Genomic DNA, 20,218 nt, shown 5'->3' with positions numbered 1-20,218 from the left:
GAGAGGATAAAGTGAGTGTGTTTCGTTTATTTTCATTGCACACTACCTGGTCCTAAGCTGCTTCATAGATGGATCTTTAACGACGTCTATCTGCAATATTCAGTCACCCCCTCTGGTCTCTGGACAAGGCAGTCTGTGATGATCTGTCCCTACAATGACTAAAATCTGTGTGAGATGCTGGGTGGGGCACTATGGCAGCAGCAAATGCCTTTCTTTCTGCACAGAATCCTGCCACCTTACACTTAATCTGCAGTGAGGTAGGGAGCCTACCTCGACTAGCCGACCCCCCCCCAACCACCACCTTCCATTTCTTCTTCCACTCTTTTATAATAGTTAGGACTCCTGATTTAAAGATCCGTAGCTACAAATTATACCCCCTCTCCATCGATCCTCCCTCATATGTGGTGCTGTGCCTCAAATAAAGCAGAATCCTCAGTATAGCAGTGAATGTCCCCACAGTCCCTGAGTACAGCTATGTCTCGCCAGAATCCCTAGTTAAGCCCTGACCCCCTTCCCCATGAAGATGCATGATCAAGATTTAAGCAGAAAAATGTCACCAGTTTGGAAGGAACACACAAACTACAGCAGGAAAATCCAATTATTGTCGCAAGTGAAGTAACACCAATTACTGCAGAGGAATCTCACTGTTTTGTTTTCTTTCTGTAGGATGGGTGGTATCCCTGCTCGCAATGCAAAGGGAGAGCGCCTCTTACTGTATATTGGAGTCATTGACATTCTGCAGTCCTACAGGTCAGTACCAGAAGTATCTGCAGCTTTTCCTTCTTCCCCTGAGCTCAGCTGTTTCCACTCTACTCCATCGGATTGCAGGTTTTGAGTGCTGTTTCCTCACTGTCACCCTGTGCTTCCCTGCAGGTTCATCAAGAAGCTGGAGCACTCCTGGAAGGCTCTAGTCCATGATGGGGTGAGAAAAGAATCTTTATTACAAGTATACCAAAAATACATCCAGAGCACAACTCATGTTTCTTAATCATCATTGCCTAACAAAAAGCAATACAATGTCTTATAGTAAACCTGAACTGGGGCAGGAAAAAAAAAGATATTTGGGGCTTCCTCCAGTCTTATCGCTCTCTCGCCGTCGTCCTACCCTTGGTTCTTCTGCAATTGGCACCAGAAAGTCCTCCGGTTCGGGGCCAACTGCGCATGCGCAGCCTGGCCGCGCAAACTTCCATGGCTGGGATCGGTTTGCGCCTGTGCAGTACTACTTCGCAGATGCAGAGCACGGAGGATTCCGGGACCAGTTGTGGGCAAAGCAGGCGAGGAGACTATCAGCCTGGAGGAAGCCCTATGTGTGTATAAAGTGTACCTGAGGTGGAAATTATATATATATATATATATATATATATATATATATATATATATATATATATATACATACATACATACATACATACATACATACATACATACATACATACATACACACACACACACACACACACACACACACACACACACACACACACACACACACACACACACACACACACACACACACACACACACACACACACACACACACACACACACACACACACACACACACACACACACACACACACACACACACACACACACATATATATATATATACATATACACATACACATACACATACACATACACATACACATACACATACATATACACATACATATACACATACATATACACATACATATACACATACATACATACATACATCCTTTCCCCAAATGTCCCCTTCTTCGCACTCCCCGTCTCTCCATCTCTAGATGCGCGCCAACGCTTCACTCACCTGCTCCGCGTTCCAGCGATGGGGTCTCCATGTGCCTGTCCAGCGTCCTGTATCCATGGCTACACCGGTGCCTCATGTGACCTGTTACATTGTGCTGGGTCACATGAGGCGCCGCTGTAGTCAGAGAGGAAGCAGGACGTCATGTGTGGCTGGTGATCCCATTGCTAATCTGCTGAGAGCGGGGGGTGAGTGATGCAGCGCTGTGCAGCACATACCCGGCATAGTAAGGATTAGATGCTACGTGCCAGCAGAGAGGAGAGGGAGGTAAGGATAGTGCCTGCAATGCACAGTCCGATGTCACTCCTCCCCAGTCCGGCTTCACAACCAATACATTGACACATTACATTGTGAGGGGGGTGCGCTCCCTCACAGTGTATTGCTTCAGGCGGCAAAAGGTCTAGAACTGGCCCTGAGTATTAGGGCAAGGAAGAGAGCATTGGCTTTTTTACAGTAATTGTTGCCTGCTATTGATTCTAGGCACAGGTAGTCCCCGGTTTATGAACGCCTGACTTACGAACGACCCGCCGATACGAACGCCCGCAGCGATGACGTCACGTCGCCAGGGACTACCTGTTTTGCTGCCGTTTTTAATGCAGAGTATGCGCAGCGGAAGGTAAGTAGAGGACATCTCACCTGTTCCATGCCTGTAGAAGGTCCCATCGTGCTGCCTGGAAGCTCCACTGCCCGTCCTCTCGCTCTGTCCACTGTCCTCCCGGCGGCTTCACATGCGTCGCAAAATGACGCAATCAGGAGAAGCCCCCTAGTGGCGGCGCCTGCTAATGCGTCATTATGCGACGCATGTGAAGCCACCGGGAGGACAGTGAACGGAGCGAGAGGACGGGCCGCGCAGCTTCCAGGCAGCACGATGGGACCTTCTACAGCCATGGAACAGGTGAGATGTCCTCTATTTACCTTCTGCTGCGCATACTCTGCATTAAAAATGGCAGCAGAACAGGTTGTCCCGACTTAAGAACCGATTCAGGTTAAGAACGAGCCGACAGTCCCTATCTCGTTCGTTAACTGCGGACTACCTGTACCCAAGAATACAATCCAGTTAATTATTATCATTCATCAGATAAAATATATTTTAGCACTCCTTATCTCTTAGAGGGTGTTTGTGATGGATATATTGGCATGTAAACTCCTCTGGTGCAGAGACTGCTGCGATAAAACTGTAATCTCTGTACGGAGCTCAAGAATAAGTTGGAGATATTATATATCTTAAATAATAATTCCCCTGTCCCTGCATCATCCTGTGTCTGTGCTTCGGGTGACTGCTGCAAGTGTGCGGGCTTTGGGCAGTAGTCATGCGCAAGATTGGGAGGTCACGGTTGTGCATGCGCTGTGGGCGGGTCTTAGCCGAGCACTTCGTACGCTGCCAGTTGCCTAGCACCCGGTTTTAAATGGGCTGGCGTTTTTTCCACACATTTTTCTTGTCTTATTGTTACTTTCTGTCTCTATTCAGGACACGGTTTCAGTTCACAGACCCGGCTTCTATGCAGAGCGCTTCCAGAAGTTCATGTGTGGTACAGTGTTCAAGAAGGTGCCATGTAAGTTTTGATGAGGTGAACCTAATGCTGTCCTTTGATTGGCTGCCTCTTGTCTTTGCCTCATGCTCTGTAACATTTGTCCTTTGCCTGCAGTGAAAGCCTCACCCTCAAAGAAAAGTAGGGCGATGCCAGGCCTCCAGCGTCGAGCCACTCAGGCAAACGTGCCCACCCAGCTTCAACTGACTGGCGAGAACAAGCAGTATTTGGTGACTGATGGGGATCCAGATCAGGGTGAGTCTCTTGGCTTAGCCCTTCCTCAGGGAATCCTCATTCCATTAAATGTGTAACCCTCGTCTCTACTCGCAGGTGCCCTCTATGGACGGCCAGATGTACTGCCTAGAACTCCGCCTGTAGATGAAGCAGCAAGCGACTCTCTGGCAACCACCTTGTCCACTTCTTCTCTGGGCAGTGGTGGGTTAAACTCTCCAGCACACAGGTAGGTGGTGCCACTCTTGCTGCCAGTGGGTGGGGATTGCAGGTGAATTAGTAGACTGAGCTTCTCTCTCTCTCTTGTAGGTCGGTGGGAGTGGAAGTACACAAAACTGATGCCACAGAACAGGAAATGTACTCACAGGAGAGGTGAGAAGGGGAGCTGTTGTATCACTATGTAGCTTAGAAATGGATCTGGCAGATGCAGAATTTGATGGGTGCAGCTCTCCAGGCTGCATATAATTAACAGCTTGGACTTTTTTTTGCATCTCATTGACTATCCCTGCTTTGCGATGACCACAACTCTTTCCGCTGACAACACCCCACGGCTTTACGTTCTGCATTGCTCTTTTCTGTTTCCTTCAACCACTGGAAGCATTTCAGTGGCCAATAACACTACTATTGGTTTGTGGAAAGTACAAAAGACTGTCCAGAGCGTTCCGGTCGCAGTGCCAATGCAGTATCCACCTGGGAATTTAGGTGTGTCTAGACCAGGCATGGGCAAACTTGGCCCTCCAGCTGTTAAGGAACTACAAGTCCCACAATGCATTGCAGGAGTCTGACAGCCACAGTCCTGACTTATAAAGGCAAATGCATTGTGGGACTTGTAGTTCCGTAACAGCTGGAGGGCAGAGTTTGCCCATGCCTGGTCTGGACTATAGGCACACAATGGCCTCAATTCTTTAAGCAGTTTAGATTAGTCTACAGATGGTTTTTAGTTTACTGATGGTTTAGTCAGTTGCATCAAAGGGGAATTCACTATTACCAAATGTTTTAGACCTGGTCTAAACCATTTGGTAATTAGGTGGGTAAAGCAGGGGAAATTATCAAAAGATGCAATTCACAAGCAAGTAGCTATGACTGACATCCTTCTCTTTTGATGAGCTTTCCTCTGCATACAATTAAACTCCTGCATAAATAATTCAAAAGGTTCCATCCTAACATCTAAAAAACCTCACAGAATGACTTTACCAACAGAAATCAGCTGGTCTAATCTCTGTCAGAAAAAGTGGGCGTGGTTACTCCTTGTTTAACTTTGCGAATTGTGTAATTACTAAATGTTAGACCAGGTCTAAAAACAGGTCTAATGCTGGGCATACATGGACACTTGCTGAATTGTCGCAAATAAATCCTTTTTAAGAAGGCAAAATATATTCAGCGTTGTATAAACTGTGCAATCCTATCTGCTTTAGTTCAAGGTTTCCCGTTTGCACTGCCCCCTTGTGAACATTTAATTATTTACAGTATTCCCAAGCGAGCAATAGATGGTAACCAGGCATAATGCTACACTGCAGTTTGCCAGTTTTAAAGGTCTTTTCCACCCAAAACCAGAATTTTGGGTAATAGGTATCTGGTGATCCTCTCTTGACTGCTTATACTTATTGATGCTTTTGTAGTGAAGTTATAGTTTTGGACTCCAGGAGGATGGGGTAACCTCTTGTACTGGTTATGGCAAAAAGGCAGCCCTAGGAACTCAGAAGTGCAGAGATCTCATCCTGCAAACACTGATTTGTGATTGGGCCAGCTTTTTGGCTCCTCCCCTGCTTTCTCTGGAACCTCGTGGGAGGAGTTATTAGATTCATGGCTTGTCCTCTGTGCAGTGACACTCTGTTGTTTATGTCCAGGCCAGAGTCGGGGAAGACAGGAGGAGAGGAGGAGGAAGAAGAGGATGAGGAGGGAGCACTGGACCCTAACCAGATAGAGACAGAAATCTGCTTTGTACGTATCTTCCCTTACTTACATTGGCCACACAATGTTACAATCTAGTCTTCCTGTACTTGTTTCTTCTGTACTGATTATGGTTAGCATTGCATAGTACATTGGCCTTTAAATGGAACTTAACATTACATTTGAAAAACTTGTCAAACAAGCTTTTCGGGGTGCAGTAAGCATTTTACTTATGGGGGGCTGCTGGGGGCCCGTGGCATTTCACCGCCCGTCACTTTGGCGCAGGGTGAGCCCCATGACGGCTTACCCTACTGCCGCACAAATTTCTATGACCGCTCCGAGTTGTAGCAGCTTGGATGGAGAAGTAATTTAGGGTCGTGCAATCTCCAGCACTCAAATTACACTGCTGCGCGGCCATAGACATAACATCGTCTATGATGGCGCCCAGGTCAGACGTAGCGTAGGGACGAGTCCACAGCGAAATTGCCTGCTTCGGCTCTGTGGCCCCCCTGCCTATAAGGAGGCATACATCTTTTGCTCAGTGCTGCAGAACATAACACATCCCCGGCGGATGTAATGCATCCCGGGAGATGTAGTTCCTATTGACATCTAGCCAGAAGATTTAATTACATCATTGAACTACATCTCCCAACATGCATTGCGCCCGTCGGGGATGGGTATATCATTGCAGGAATTTCAACCCAGCAGCTGTGAGTGAGAGAAGATGAAGGCATTTATACAGATAGGGGGGGCGGTTACTCTGTAGATGCATAAATGCCTGCTGCACCCAAAAGCCTGCACAGTTTACGAAACTCTTAGGAGGTTCATTAAATATGATTGCTATTTTTAGGAGCAAGCAGTTGTTTTAATACTAATTGTAGAATATGTAATGTTGTTACACACAGCACTACAAATTAATGCACAATCCAGTTGAGGTTGTAAGCATGCTCCACCCACAACTTCCACAGTGCCCCTATTCAAGATTTGATTGACAAATCACACAGCTTTTATAATAATTGTCTATTATCTCATGCAGGCCCATAAGCATGTACAGTTCCTGTTAGGCTCCAAATAACGCACAATATGATTGTAACATGTATGGTCAGCATTATATTTGTCTACTAACTGATGTACGCATGTTCATCCTTTGTAATTCTCTCGTATTTCTCCCTGGAAGTCGGGAAGTGGAGTGGCACTGCCAACCTCTAATGTGACGTCATCACCGACTGATGCAGAGGCAAGATCACCGCCTGCTGGCTGTAGCTAAAATTTCCTATGCTTTGCCTGCCGCTGCTGCATTAAGCTGACCAGGGGAACCCTCAAACGTCATGCATTTTATACAATAGCACTTAAAATAAAGAAAAGCTATAATAGCTGAAATCCAGGTGGAGACCCGTCATTCTTGTCCTTTGCAGTGTATCCCTACACCCTTGGTGGATCCGGGTTTGGACTGGTTGATTCCCTGGTGTAAGCCATATGAGCAGCTGGGCTACCCTTGTTGTCTGTGCTGTGACACCGAGTGTGCGTATTCCTCCTAGTATGCAGAATCCCATGGCAGTTTTGTAGCCACCCCAGGAAAGTTTTTAGCCATAAACATGACAGATGAAATAGAATGTGCCCTCTTTTTGCAGCAGGCAGAATGATGGTCACCTGACCTATCTCTTCTGCTGGTCTTCCAGTTCTTGTATTTTTAGTTCAGGTTCGGCACTCATAACCTTCTTGGTGCTCTGATTAGTTCTGGACTTCAGAGTCTAAAAGCAGTACTTTTTTTATTGCTTTTAGACCCTGAAATTCAGAACTACTTCACCTCACTCTCTTCCTTCACTGCTACAGTTTTAGAGTGGTGCGGGGGGTAATATTCCTGGTGATCTCTAAGGCTAGGAACCCACTAGAGTGTTTTGAGTGTTTAGGGATCGCTTTAAATCTTTATCGATTTCCCTAAATGCTCTACCAATGTAAGTGGATGGGACTGAGTCCACTGGAGTGATTGCGATTAGGCAAATCGCAGTTGCTGGACATGCAGCATTTTGGGAGCGTTTGTGCCTCAATGTTAAGTATTGAAGCGCTGTCAAATCACTAATGAATCGTTACACACAGCATTTTGTGTGTGATTTTAAATTACTGCACACTGTTAAAAAAAAATTTGAAATGACCAATAAAAATTAAAATCACAAATAACAATCGCTGGCAAATAGCTTACACTTTTTTTTGAAAATCGCTAGAAAACGCTCATAAAATTGCTTACAAAACGCTAACTCAAAACGCCAGCAATTGCGACTTGTAGTGGGTTCCAGGCCACATTGCATTGGGGCAGCTCTGGTATTTCCCCATCTGGCTTCAACTACTACAGTTGGTTTTTTTTCCTGCCCTTTGAACAGTGTGATGTCAGAAAGGGGAGGGGTTTCCAGTTTGGTTAGAATAGGTGGTCCAGACATAAAAAATGACCATGCCATAATGAAAATATACTGTAACAGGCAGACACTCTGCGCATGTGGAGCATTTCAGCAGGTGCCTTAGCATGCTCTGATTGGCTGTTGTCTTTTCAAAATTTGGTAAAGGGTCTTCTGCAATCGCCGCTCTTTAGACATAAGTACTTCCTACCCTATCCTACTTTCTAGCAGTTGTCTCTAGGAAGTCCCTAAAAAGATTCTTTTTTTTTTGTCTTTTTGCAGTGAGATGTGATCCGACTTGAACCCGACGTGTCACTCCTGGATGGGCAGAGCTCCTCGTGGCTGCAGATCATTCCTTCAGCTGAACAATCGCCCAGTACTGCAGCCCGTGCGGACCTGAGGGGCCTGGCGCCCCCCTAACCCTTGACTAGGACATTCAGCCGCCGCCGCTGCCCCTGGTGAATGTTACAAGTGGGAGGGACCTCAGACTTGCCTTACCCTACACGAGGCCCCTCCCCTTTTTCTGAATTCATGTTTCCTATTTAATATATATCTATTTTTTGAAGTAGACGGTTCATTAGAACTTGTGCTCTTCTCGATGCTGCGTTCAGTAAACTTGGACCAAAAAAACAGAAAAAACAAACAAACTGAAAACAAAGCATTTGCTGCCTGATATCGGGGCTCTTCCCCTTTCCTGAGCGTGAGAAGCTGTGACCTCATCCTATGGCGTGACCATCACACTTTACCTCCTCCAATCAATCATTGCTGTGGAAACCATCTGGACTTGCTATATCAACACCCCCTCTTCTGTGTGCCAATGTCCCTTTACTACCGTCACCAGACTTGGAGCTGTCTGTCACCTTGTGGCTGTTTAAATGACCTATTGCAATAAGATGACCAGATTCCCTGCTTGTTCTAGTCTCCCCTTCCTCCAAGGTGTGTGAAAGTCTTGACTTTATTGAAGTACAGATTTGCATAGAGTGGCAATGACAAGGCTGTGCCCAGTATTTTCGTTACTCCTTGTGCGTCTGCTACTGAATTCTGCACGCTAGGAAGCAGGGTTGGTGTTTTGGTTTTTTGTTTTGTTTTTTTATCCTTCGTTTTTGTATTAGCCGTGTGGTTGCTCCATGATGCCTTGTTCACACTTGTGCAGCGTAATGTCCAACCTTATAGGGACTTGATTGGATAGGATGAATGGGAAATGGAGATTACAGAGAGGCGGTGTTCCTTTCAGCCAATCTGATGCAGGGGATTTTAAAGTGAATGCGAGGTGAGAGTTATATGGAGGCTTGCCATATTTATTTCCTTTTGAGCAATGCCAGTTGCCTGGTTGTCCTGCTGTTCCTCTGCCTCTAATATTTTCAGCCATAGACCCTGAACCGGCATATGCAGATCAGGCGTTTCTGACATTGCCAGAACTGACGAGATTATCTGCATGCTTGTTTCAGGAGTGTGATTCAGACACTACTGCAGCCAAATAAATCTCAGTTGGGCTGCCAGGCAACTGGTATTGTTTAAAAGGAAACAAATATGGCAGCCCCCATATCACTCTCGCCTCGAATTCACTTTAAAACAGGATATTTTCAGCATGGGGATTGGTTGTTTGAGACGGTATCCCTGCATCTCTTCCTGTAAATCTCATGCAATGAATTGAGCTCGCTTACTCCAATTGACTTCTCCATCCTTTATTTTTAAACTTTCCATTTTTTACCCCGTATGACTGAATAGTAACATAAACACACATGTATCATGTCGCATATCCATAACAAAGCGAGAAGAAATGCCAGGAAGAAAAAAATTCCCTCGAGTTTCAGTTCAAGTAAGAAACTTGCATCATATGCGATACAAGGCACATCTGTGTGGGACGGTGGCCCGGTGGGGGTGCAGAAGTGTGAACAGGGCTTTGCAAAGCTGCTAACTTATTCCAAGTTGCTTTATGCAAAAAAAACTTTTAATATTCACAAACTGGTAACTACTTTTAGAGCGCAGTGATGGGGGTTTAAAGGGAGTCTTAAGTGAAATAAAAAATAAAAAAACATACTCACCCAAGGAGAGGGAAGGCTATGGGTCTTATAGAGCCATCCCGTTCTTCTCCCAGTCTTTGCATTTCCCCGCAGGCTCCCCCGTTTCGCGTTGAGTGGCTTTCAGCAGTGTTTGGAAGCACTCGGGCTTCCGAAGACAGGCCGCTCCGTACTGCGCGCGTGCGAGCGCCCTCTCTTGTGCACTTGCAGTACAGAACCTCCGGTCTTCAGGAGCCCGAGTGCTTCTGAAGACTGCCGAAGTCTCCCGCGACGGAAGATTCAAACGGAGGGGACCGGGAGGAGAACACGAAGGCTCTATAGGACCCAGAGCCTTCCCTCTCCTTAGGTGAGCTTTAGTTTTTCATTAGGCTTCAGCCTTGCTTTAGTAGCGAGAACTAACTGTCCGGGAACTCCAAAGAATAAAGTGACTACTTTTAAGCCTCCTTTAGCCTGGAAAGGTTGACAAACAGAATAAGAGCCTGTGCAGCCTAAATGGTAAATACAGTGTGTTACAAATCCAGATTTGTGAATACTTTTATGGCCTAGGAGGTAATGTAAATTGGGATGATTGCCCTTGTTGTGGTGTCTCTGCGGAGATATCCTGGAATGGCTCTACACATTAGTGATGCCACTGTGGAATCGCCCCCCAAATATCCAAGTGCAGTTTATATGTTTTCTGAGTCTCTTTATTTTGACTTATGTTAACAGGTTTAATTTAGCTGCTAGATGTTAAATTCAGTGAATCCTCCTTTTTTTTTTTATTTCTCACTGTCCCTGCTGGGGAGGGTGGTTCCACCCTCTGTCCCTCCCCTGAACATCTCATCACCTCCCCCGAGGTCCCTGAACTCCCTGAACACTATGAAGCACTTCCAGCCGTCCAGTGGGTGTTTTGTGGTTGCTGGAAGTGGGAATTTGCCCCCTTTTATTTTAGATCCCTGCCTCCTCTTCACCGTCTGGTGTTTTACTATTTATGAACGTTTTTATTTAAGTGCTCGGTTTCCACATACGGGACTCCGAGCACTGCTACTGAGCTGTATAACTGTATGTATATAAACAGACATGAAATGAATCCTGTGTGGGTCTATCTTTTTAATGTCACGCTGAGGACATCATTGGGTGAGAGCAAACAAGATGTAAAATATTCTCAAATATAAGTCGACCTTGTGTATAAGTCAACTGCAATATTCGACCATCTTAAGCTGAAGTTTTTTATTTACTCAAGTATAAGTCTACCCAGGAAAGTTAATGGCTGCACTTGGGGCCCAGGAGGGGTTGATGATTGCACTGCAAACAGTATTGCATCCATAACTTATCCTGCCCTCTAACTGCAGCCAATAACTCTTTCAGGCCTCCAAGTGCAGCAATTATTCATTCCCCCTTCCCCCTCCTGCAGCCCAGTATTTCACCCCTGCTCGTTTCCTTGTTAATTGTTGTGGCCAGGACTTTCAGAACTGTTTTTTCTTGTCATTTTCTTTATCAAAAAAGTGTCACTTAGCACTGGGTAAATTGCTGCAAATGGGAATGTCACTAATAGTACACACATTACTCAGTGTTGCAGAGACTCATGTATAAGTCGACCCCTATACTTTTTAGTGAGTCAAACTTACATTTATAGATTTATACTCGAGTATATACGGTAATGCTGACATTGTATATATCTAATATTTTTAGCTTCTCCATTTAAATGATCCAGAAGATAGACTATTCAATTCACAGTTTTTTCCTAGATGATGTTCACAGCTTATCAATTCCTTTGGAGCCACCAGAAAGCCAGAAAATACTCCATTTTGACAGTACTTTTTCATCTTCTTTTTGGTACTTTTTCAATTGCAGTGTGATGAAAAGTTAGTTTAAAGCAGACCTGAACTCAGAAATTCCTCTCTGCTCTAAAAGATAAGCAATAGCATAATAACCTTTTAAGAAAAAATATTTGTTTCAGCTGATACAAATCCTGCAATAAATCTGCAGTGTCTACTTCCTGCTTTTATGGAAGCAGAGGTAGTGTTAAAGCGGATCCAAACCAAATTTTTTTTTTTTGTTTTTTTTTTTAATTCAAAATATTTAGTTGCACCACTCTGACACATACAAAGATACATAAACACTCCTTCAAGCCTATGAGCATTTCAGTGCATGCTTCTCACCCTTCTCTTTTCATAACTAGGGTTACACAGGTGGCGGCCATTACTTCTGAGCATAGTAGGAGGTTTTAGATCATGGGTGTGTTTGTCATCAGCTACCCTCCCTCACAGGGGCGTTGTCTATGTGAAATCTCACACAAGCTGAGATCACCTCCCCTGTGACATCATCAGTAGCAGCCTGGGTTTTGTTTTTTATCTCCTCCACCAGTCTGCTGGATTCTGTCCCGGCAATATGAAAGGAAGGGAGGGCTTCCTCCAATAAATGTAAAATATTTTATATTTGTCATCATACAGCTGAAAAAAGGCTGCTATTTATTATTATAATTTCGAAAATAGATTTTATTTCTGAAACCTTGTATTTTTAGTTTGGGTCCACTTTAACATCCTGTGTTTACAAAGTAGCTGCTCTGCCTCACAGCCAGCTGACACAGCTGAGAGATCAAATTACATTTGGATCACAGATGAGGGGGAATTAGACAATCTAATCTCTCTAAATACATACAGGGTGCATTTTTCAATTTTCTTTCCTGCCCTGTGCAAGAGTTTAGGTCCACTTTAAACAGAATATGAAAAAGTATCTCCTAGGAGAAGACTTAAGAGAAAAAGTTAATTTAATAAGTGCCAAAGCCTTTTATAATCCATCAGAATTCGTAATTTCATCAGTTGGAGTTGGTTATTGCCATTTGTTGCTTAAGCCTTTGTGTGCTTAGAAACTGCAACATAGGATCCCTATTAGGAAAGACCTTCAAGAGCCCATTTAACAAGCAGCTACCGGTAACTTGCTTTAAAGAGAAACCGTAACCAAGAATTGAACTTCATCCCAATCAGTAGCTGATACCCCCCCCCCCCATGAGAAATCTATTCTTTTTCTCAAACGGATCACAAGGGGGCTGTGTATGGCTGATTTTGTGGTGAAACCCCTCCCACAGTGTGATGTTAGCGCCAAAAAAGCAAGCAGCATCTCCTTCCAGTGGCATCACTTGCTAGCAGTAAAAATGTCACCATGTGATAAATGTCTGAATGTAAACAGGGAGAGGAAAGCTTTTACAACAGGCAAACACTGACTAAATCATTTATACATAATTATTGTATAAAGTAAGCACTTTTTTTATTACAATATTTTAACTGGAGTTCCTCTTTAAAGCTGTTCCCTGTTCATTGACCATAATCGCTGAATGATAGTTATCAGGTTAGCTTTTCCAGATCTGCCTCTCAGTTCTGGAGTCATCCACTTGCTCTTCAAACTTGTAGGCTGCACTCATCAGATCTCCTCTCTATAGTTTAAAGGTGCCCAGTAATTAAAACGTAACTGTCGGGCATAAAATAAAAAATCTATTATTTATTTTTATCTGGTGAACAAGTAATAAGGTTGCTAACCAGGCAATCCAAAAGTTAAAATCGCCATTACTTTTCTTGTTGATAAATGATTATCCCCCACTTTACCTGACTCTTATTTGGTACATTGCCCCACAAAGGAAGTTGCAGGGCATGCTGGGCTGTCCTTTTTTTGCTTCATTTCCCCTCAGACTTAACGAATGCAGCCTGATTGGCTGAAGTCGCTTTCTCTCCTGTTTTCCCCTCCCACACCTCCGTTCCTCTCTGTTTGGCCAATATTTCTCATGCTGAGACAATGCACTTTCTATAGTGGAGGGCGGGAAATACACACACAATCAGGCAGAGGAGAGTAAGGGAGGAAATGACATCAGGATTGACCTCAAAATAGCCGCAGTTAAAATTGGAAATTCTAAGAAGGATTTTCTCTTTTTTACTGTAGGAAAATCATTAAAATCAAAACGTGGACAGTGCAATACATATGTGATGTAAGTAGAGCAAGTATTTACTTATATATATGTAGTTTTTTTCTGAGATAGTATGGCTGACAGCTCCTCTTTAAACAATCTTGAGTTGTACAATCTTACCAAATTTATGTAGTAGCAGCGTAGACTGACTGAATAAACTTTGAGTGGATATTTTAGACATTGACTCATATTACATAGAAGTGGTAAGATTATACAATCCTGATTGTATCTTTAGTGGACATCCTGGTGTTGTGTCTGCCTACCTGGTGGCATAATTCTCCTTTGCAGTACTAAATAAATTAGGAGTCTAAGCGATAGAGTGGCTTGTACTGGATTCAGTAGGTGTATAGAGGTGGGATCTCAGAAAGGCTCTGGCGAGAAAAGAAACGGGTTTGTTGTCACCATATCTTTTCTGCACCATTCAGGTTTTATCATGCCAGTGGGATCATATTCCCAGAACTTGTTGCATACACATGGGTAACAAAATACTCAACAACTTGGGTGGTATACTTAACATTTAACATTACTAGCATGTAATTTGTTCATATAGTTTGATCCACCATGAGCCTGCTGGTCATCAACTGTACTGCTGTCGGACATCAAGGCTAATTTTACACATGGTGTGGTTTGATTGTTCCATTGGGATCATTGATAATGAATTACAGCCTTAAAATATTTTACTCTAGGAATCCACATTCACTGCCAGGAGAGGATAGAAAATGTCTATAGTTCATATAGTTCAGCACTCTGAGACATAAAGAACATTAAGCTGAGACAAAACCATAAATCTGCTTTTTCAAGTTTTTAAACATAACAAACTGGGAAATATAAAAGCCATTTTAGGAGTAGGAGGATAGATGCAATTTTTTTATCTCTTCACTTTGTTTTCACTTAAAGTGGCCCACGGGCGAGGGCTTAAAGTGATACTTATAGCGGAACTGAAATATGATTAAAAGAACAAAAACTCTTTCATTTACCTGGGGTTTCTGCCAGCCCCCTGCAGCCTCCCTGTGCCCGCGCCATCTCTGAACGATTCTTTGGTCCTCTAAGTCGCTGTCCACTGCGTGGCCCTGTCTGCGCGTGTCCTTGTTCACGTTCCTCTTGCCGGGAGCGTACTGTGCAGGTGCAGTACCAGGTTTTCTTGATGGGTGCGGGAATGAGGATGCAAGTGGCCCTCGACTTGTCTGTCGGCGGTCAAGAATCAGCCGCTGCAGGGGACTGGAGGATCGTTTAGAGACGAAACGGGCACATGGAGACTGCAGGGGGCTGACAGAAGCCCCCAGGTAAACCCTCGCCCGTGGGCCACACACCCCATTTTGTGACAAGCAGGGTTTTGTTTATCACTTGACAACTGCAGGGGACGGGGCCGGATTTAGGCCTAGGCCACGGCCTAGGGTACAACAGGAGCAAGGGCACGAAAGCAGCAGGCTAACCTGGTGCATTTGCAAGCTTGCAAATGCTGCAATGCAGGGAGTTCTGTTGAGCACCTGACCGCGGTACTCTGCTGCTAGCCACCTGTGCAGCAGCCACCTTGCTCTCTGTGCACGTTTGCATTGTGGCAATTGTGGGAGATGGAAGGGAAGAGGAAGTTTCTGCACTGGAGACAAGTGGAGAAATGAGTTACACTGATGGATGCTGCAGTGTGAAGGCAAACTAGCTACCTATACTGAAAGGGGGAGGGGAGGAGGGATTAAGGGGGTCATCTGGCTACCTATACTAGAGGGAAGGGTCATCTGGATACCTATACTAGAGCAAAGGGGGAGAGGTCATCTCGCTACCTATACTGGGCGGGGGGTCATCGGGCTACCTATAATAGAGGGAGGGGTCATCTGGTTACCTATACTGGAGTGAAGGGGAGAGGGGTCATCTTGCTACCTATACTGAAGGGGGGCAGCTGGTGACAGTGGCATTCGGCGGTAAAAAGTATAAATCTGGCCCTGGTCGGAGACCCCTCTCCTGGCTACTGTATTATGAATTTTCTCACTGTTTTGCTTTTACAAGTGGAAAGAGTACTTGAGCTGTCTTTTTGGTGGCTGAGATCACCTCATACAGCATCTTTCTCCGTTCAAGTGGCTGCCTGTCATAACCAGTTCATGTTGTGCACTATGCGCCGGTGGGACAGCTGCGCAGTTCTTTTGTATTTTTACCATTTGCATTCATTTCCACTCTTTTATGTAATCAGCTCTTTGCTAAGCACCTTTTCCTATCGGTCTTCAGAAGACATTCTGCCCCACTTACGCTCTGGACATTTAATTAGCAGTGCTAAGAGGCTTTACCAGATATACTTTTGAGCAGCTGGCTTATTCAGTCGCTTGGTGATGAGTTCAAGTGGCTGTAATTCACGTAACAAGAAGCCATTACATTGTTTTCTATTTTCTAGAAAGAAAAAAAATGCATAATGCCTCTTGTCTCCCACCTAACCCGACACTGCACCTGCCATCTCCACTTAGGGTGCATACACACATCCAATCTTGGTGAGCCAATCGCTGATTAATTTTACTACCTCCGTGTAGCATGAGGGCGACAGATTTTGAATGCTATGAACAGATTGTGTTGGTAAGCTCTCATACTACTTTGAAGTAGTAAAATTGGCCTATCATCGGCCAATCAAGATTGAATAGTGTGTGCTTGGCCTAATTCTGATAATGACACCGCACTGGAGTCTCATTAGTTTATGAAGATCATGGTCTTGCCTCCCGGTGTCACTTTTAGGGCTGGGAGGCCTTAACTCAACTTACTCTGCATTGCAAGCACTACAATCTATGCAGAAATGTTTCTACTGTAATAAATCTTATCTCAATCAGCCCGGCTCTATTTTTGCCATTGCCAACGAGAAGGAAGCTTGTAATTGCCCCTCCCACATTCCTGTTCCTCACTGATTGGCTGAGGGCAGTTCAGTAAGCTGCTGAAATTTGATCTATGCTTTGCTCTCATGTGTTTGCAAGGCAAGCTAGCTATGACAGTGCAGTTTCAAGGAGAAAAAAATGTAAGGGAGGAAATGACAGGATTGACTTCAGTCAAAGGAAATCAAGATGGAAAATGCCAGGAACAGTATTCTCTCTATTTACTATATAAAATTCACTGAAGTCAAAACGTGGACAATACAATACATATGTTATGTAAGTAGAACAAGTAATTATCTACTTATATACTGTAGGTGTTTTTTATTCCCTGGGATAGTATGCCTGTCACTGCTTCCTTAACCCTTTCCTTGCCAAGCATGTACCAGGTACGTGTTGCTGGGAAGGGCTTTAACTGCCAATAATGTACCAGGTTTGTTATTGGCTAATTGCCCCCCCAGGAAGCAGCAGGGAGGGGGGTGGACATCATTCCTCCCTCCATGTGGGCTCCTCTGCCTCCCTGTGTGGCTGGAGCAGCGGTCGGGTTGTAATTACTCACCTGATCGCTCACTTCATGCTGCATGTCCCCTTACGGCAGCCGCGTCCTTTCTTCTTCCTGTTTCCTGTATTGACCCATGATTACATACGCGTCATACAGGATCAGGCAGACAGAGGGGTGCCTGCAGCCGGTGGGAGACATGCCGCATGAAGTGAGCGATTGAGTAAGTCATTACAGCCTGACCGCTGCTCCAGCATTACAGGGGGGCCCATGTGGAGGGAGGATGATGTTGCCCTCCCCGCAGTGGCATCATTACCTACTACCTTTACTGGGGGCTCCTATAGTTACAACCTATGCTTGGGCAACTATACCTACTACCTATACCGGGGGTACCTATACCTGCTACCTATGTTGGGTCACCTATACTACTTATTGGATTGGGGCACCTATTCCTGGCTATCTATACTGGTTGCACCTAAATCTGGCTACCTGTATTGGCACCTATACATGGCTACCTATACTGGCTGCACCTATACCTTGCTACCTGTACTGGGGGCATCTATTCCTGACTACCTATACTTGCTACCTGTACTAGCACACCTATTCCAGGATACCTATGCTGCCTGCACCTATATCTGGCTACCTGTACTGGCACACCTATTCCAGGATACCTATGCTGCCTGCACCTATATCTGGCTACCTGTACTGGCGCACCTATTCCAGGATACCTATGCTGCCTGCACCTATATCTGTCTACCTGTACTGGCACACCTATTCCAGGATACCTATGCTGCCTGCACCTATATCTGGCTACCTGTACTGGCACACCTATTCCAGGATACCTATACTGCCTGGACCTATATCTGGCTACCTGTACTGGCGCACCTATTCCAGGATACCTATGCTGCCTGCACCTATATCTGGCTACCTGTACTGGCGCACCTATTCCAGGATACCTATGTTGCCTGCACCTATATCTGGCTACCTGTACTGGCACACCTATTCCAGGATATACCTATGCTGCCTGCACCTATATCTGGTTACCTGTACTGGCGCACCTATTCCAGGATACCTATACTGCTTGCACCTATATCTGGCTACCTGTACTGGCGCACCTATTCCAGGATACCTATACTGCCTGCACCTATATCTGGCTACCTGTACTGGCACACCTATTCCAGGATACCTATGCTTGCTGCCTGCACCTATACTGGCTACCTGTACTGGCACACCTATTCCAGGATATACCTAAGCTGCCCGCACCTATATCTGGCTACCTGTACTGGTGTACCTATTCCAGAACAGGAAAAGTTTGATAGCAGTACATATCTGGTACTGTTAGATTCAGCAGAATCAGGGCTTTTACAAACGAACATTTTTGTCATTAAATGTAATTCGTCTTTGAAAACAAAAAATATTATTTTTTTTTCACTTTTTTTTTTTTTTTTTTTAACATATTTCACTAAAAATGTTGTTATATCTCCAGAAAAAGTCCAACATTTTGTTTGTGTTTCAGCCCAAAACAATTTGTAATATGTCCTATTTCATGGAGGTTTTCTTGTCAAAAATCCTAAGAAAACCCAATGAGTGCAAAATGTCTAAAAACTGCTTGGCTGTAAATGTTCACATAACAAATCGGCTGACAAGCTTATAATTAGTTATAGGTGGAATTGGGAGATCTCTGCCTCATCTGCTGCTAACCCCTTGTCTCCTCCCCTAGTGACTACCCCACTATCCTCTGGATCAGGCTTTCTCAACCAGGGTTCATTGAGGACTCTGCAGGGGGCATTTTCCCCCATTGAGAGGGAAGTATAGTAGAGTACGTTATAATAGGGGGTACTGTAACAAGAAGCACTAAATTGGGGGTAAGAATAATAATGAGCACAGTATAACTGTCAGTGTAAAAGGAGGTAGTGAAATTAACAGCCGCACCTACTTTTAAATAGCACGCCTCCTAAAAAATAAATGCAGGGGTTCCTCGAGACCAAAAAATTGTTTGCAGGGGTTCCTTGAGATCCAAAAAGTATTTGAGGGTTCCTCCAGGGTAAAAAGGTTGAGAAAGGCTGCTCTGGATTATAAACTGACAAGAGCAGGGACCTCCACCTACTGTTTCCTGTTTCTGTTGTATTTCATCAAATGCACCAGTAGTGCTAAAGTCTTAAAGTGAACCTGAGCTGAGTAAAATTATTTAAAATACACATGCTTCACCTGCAAATGAATATTACATACTTACCTCGCCGTCAGTTCCTCTCAGAAGCTCACCATTTTATTCTAACAATGATTCCTTACAGTTTTGACAAGATTTTGTCAGAACTTAAATATATCAGTTGCTGTCAGTTATATATCAGTTGCTGTCAGTTATAACTGAGAGGACAACTGATGTGCAAGGTAATGTCCATGTTTCCCTATGGCTCAAGTGGGCGATATTACAGTTTAAGAGTGTACTGACCAGGAAGCTGTTATAGGATAACGTCCATTTTCAAAATGGAGGACGGAGAATTCTATTGATGACAGTGGACAAACACGATGCAGGAGACAGGGCCGTAACTACAAATCACTGGGGCCCCCTGCGGAACATTGGCTGGGCCCCCCTCCTCACTTTCTGCACAGGTAAACTGAGAACCAATGTTATTTAATTGGCTAGTGCACACTTGAATGTGTTTTCCCCATGCTTTGAAAAACAGACAGCAGTGAAGCACTGCATGCATTTTCTCTATCAATTACTTTAGTTTCTGTGATAAAACATGCATGTTTTCACACATACAGACAGACATGGGGCTTGATTCACCAAACCGTGATAACTCAAATATCACACCTTATCAAAGTTAACACGCCTTATCAGAGTAGCATAACGAGTACTACAAACTTATGACTGCTAATTGGCAATGGCACTCGTCCTGCCCTGAGCCCCTGCAGGTTCGTAGCACTCGCTATGCTACTCTAATAAGGTGAGATATATTTGATAAAGTGTGATATCATTGATAAGGTGTGATATTTAAGTTATCACGGTTTAGTGAATCAAGCCCAGCCCATGGTGTACAGAAAATTCATACAGAAAATTTACAGACGAATGTGCTCCCAGCCTCAGC

At 44.5% G+C, this 20,218-nt stretch overlaps 1 protein-coding gene across 5 annotated transcripts in view; it reads left to right on the top strand.

Annotated features, from left to right (window-relative positions):
• PIP5K1A (phosphatidylinositol-4-phosphate 5-kinase type 1 alpha) overlaps positions 1-10,922 on the top strand; it is a 57,281-nt gene extending 46,359 nt beyond the window's left edge. For 2 of the 5 annotated variants that reach the window (XM_068252487.1, XM_068252485.1), the window contains 9 exons: positions 667-750; positions 874-922; positions 3,261-3,345; positions 3,439-3,576; positions 3,652-3,781; positions 3,862-3,924; positions 5,400-5,493; positions 6,620-6,679; positions 8,115-10,922. In XM_068252487.1, the coding sequence (XP_068108588.1) occupies positions 667-750; positions 874-922; positions 3,261-3,345; positions 3,439-3,576; positions 3,652-3,781; positions 3,862-3,924; positions 5,400-5,493; positions 6,620-6,679; positions 8,115-8,117 (706 nt within the window). In that variant the 3' untranslated portion in view covers positions 8,118-10,922. The remainder of the gene's footprint in view (positions 1-666; positions 751-873; positions 923-3,260; positions 3,346-3,438; positions 3,577-3,651; positions 3,782-3,861; positions 3,925-5,399; positions 5,494-6,619; positions 6,680-8,114) is intronic. The other 3 variants (XM_068252486.1, XM_068252488.1, XM_068252489.1) reach the window with 3 other exon arrangements.
• Positions 10,923-20,218: the final 9,296 nt, after the last annotated feature.

Source organism: Hyperolius riggenbachi, chromosome 9 (genome assembly GCF_040937935.1).
Source record: "Hyperolius riggenbachi isolate aHypRig1 chromosome 9, aHypRig1.pri, whole genome shotgun sequence".
Taxonomy (NCBI): Eukaryota; Metazoa; Chordata; class Amphibia; order Anura; family Hyperoliidae; genus Hyperolius; species Hyperolius riggenbachi.
The sequence above is the reverse complement of the archived record's forward strand: the minus strand, read 5'-3'. Positions and strand labels throughout refer to the sequence as shown.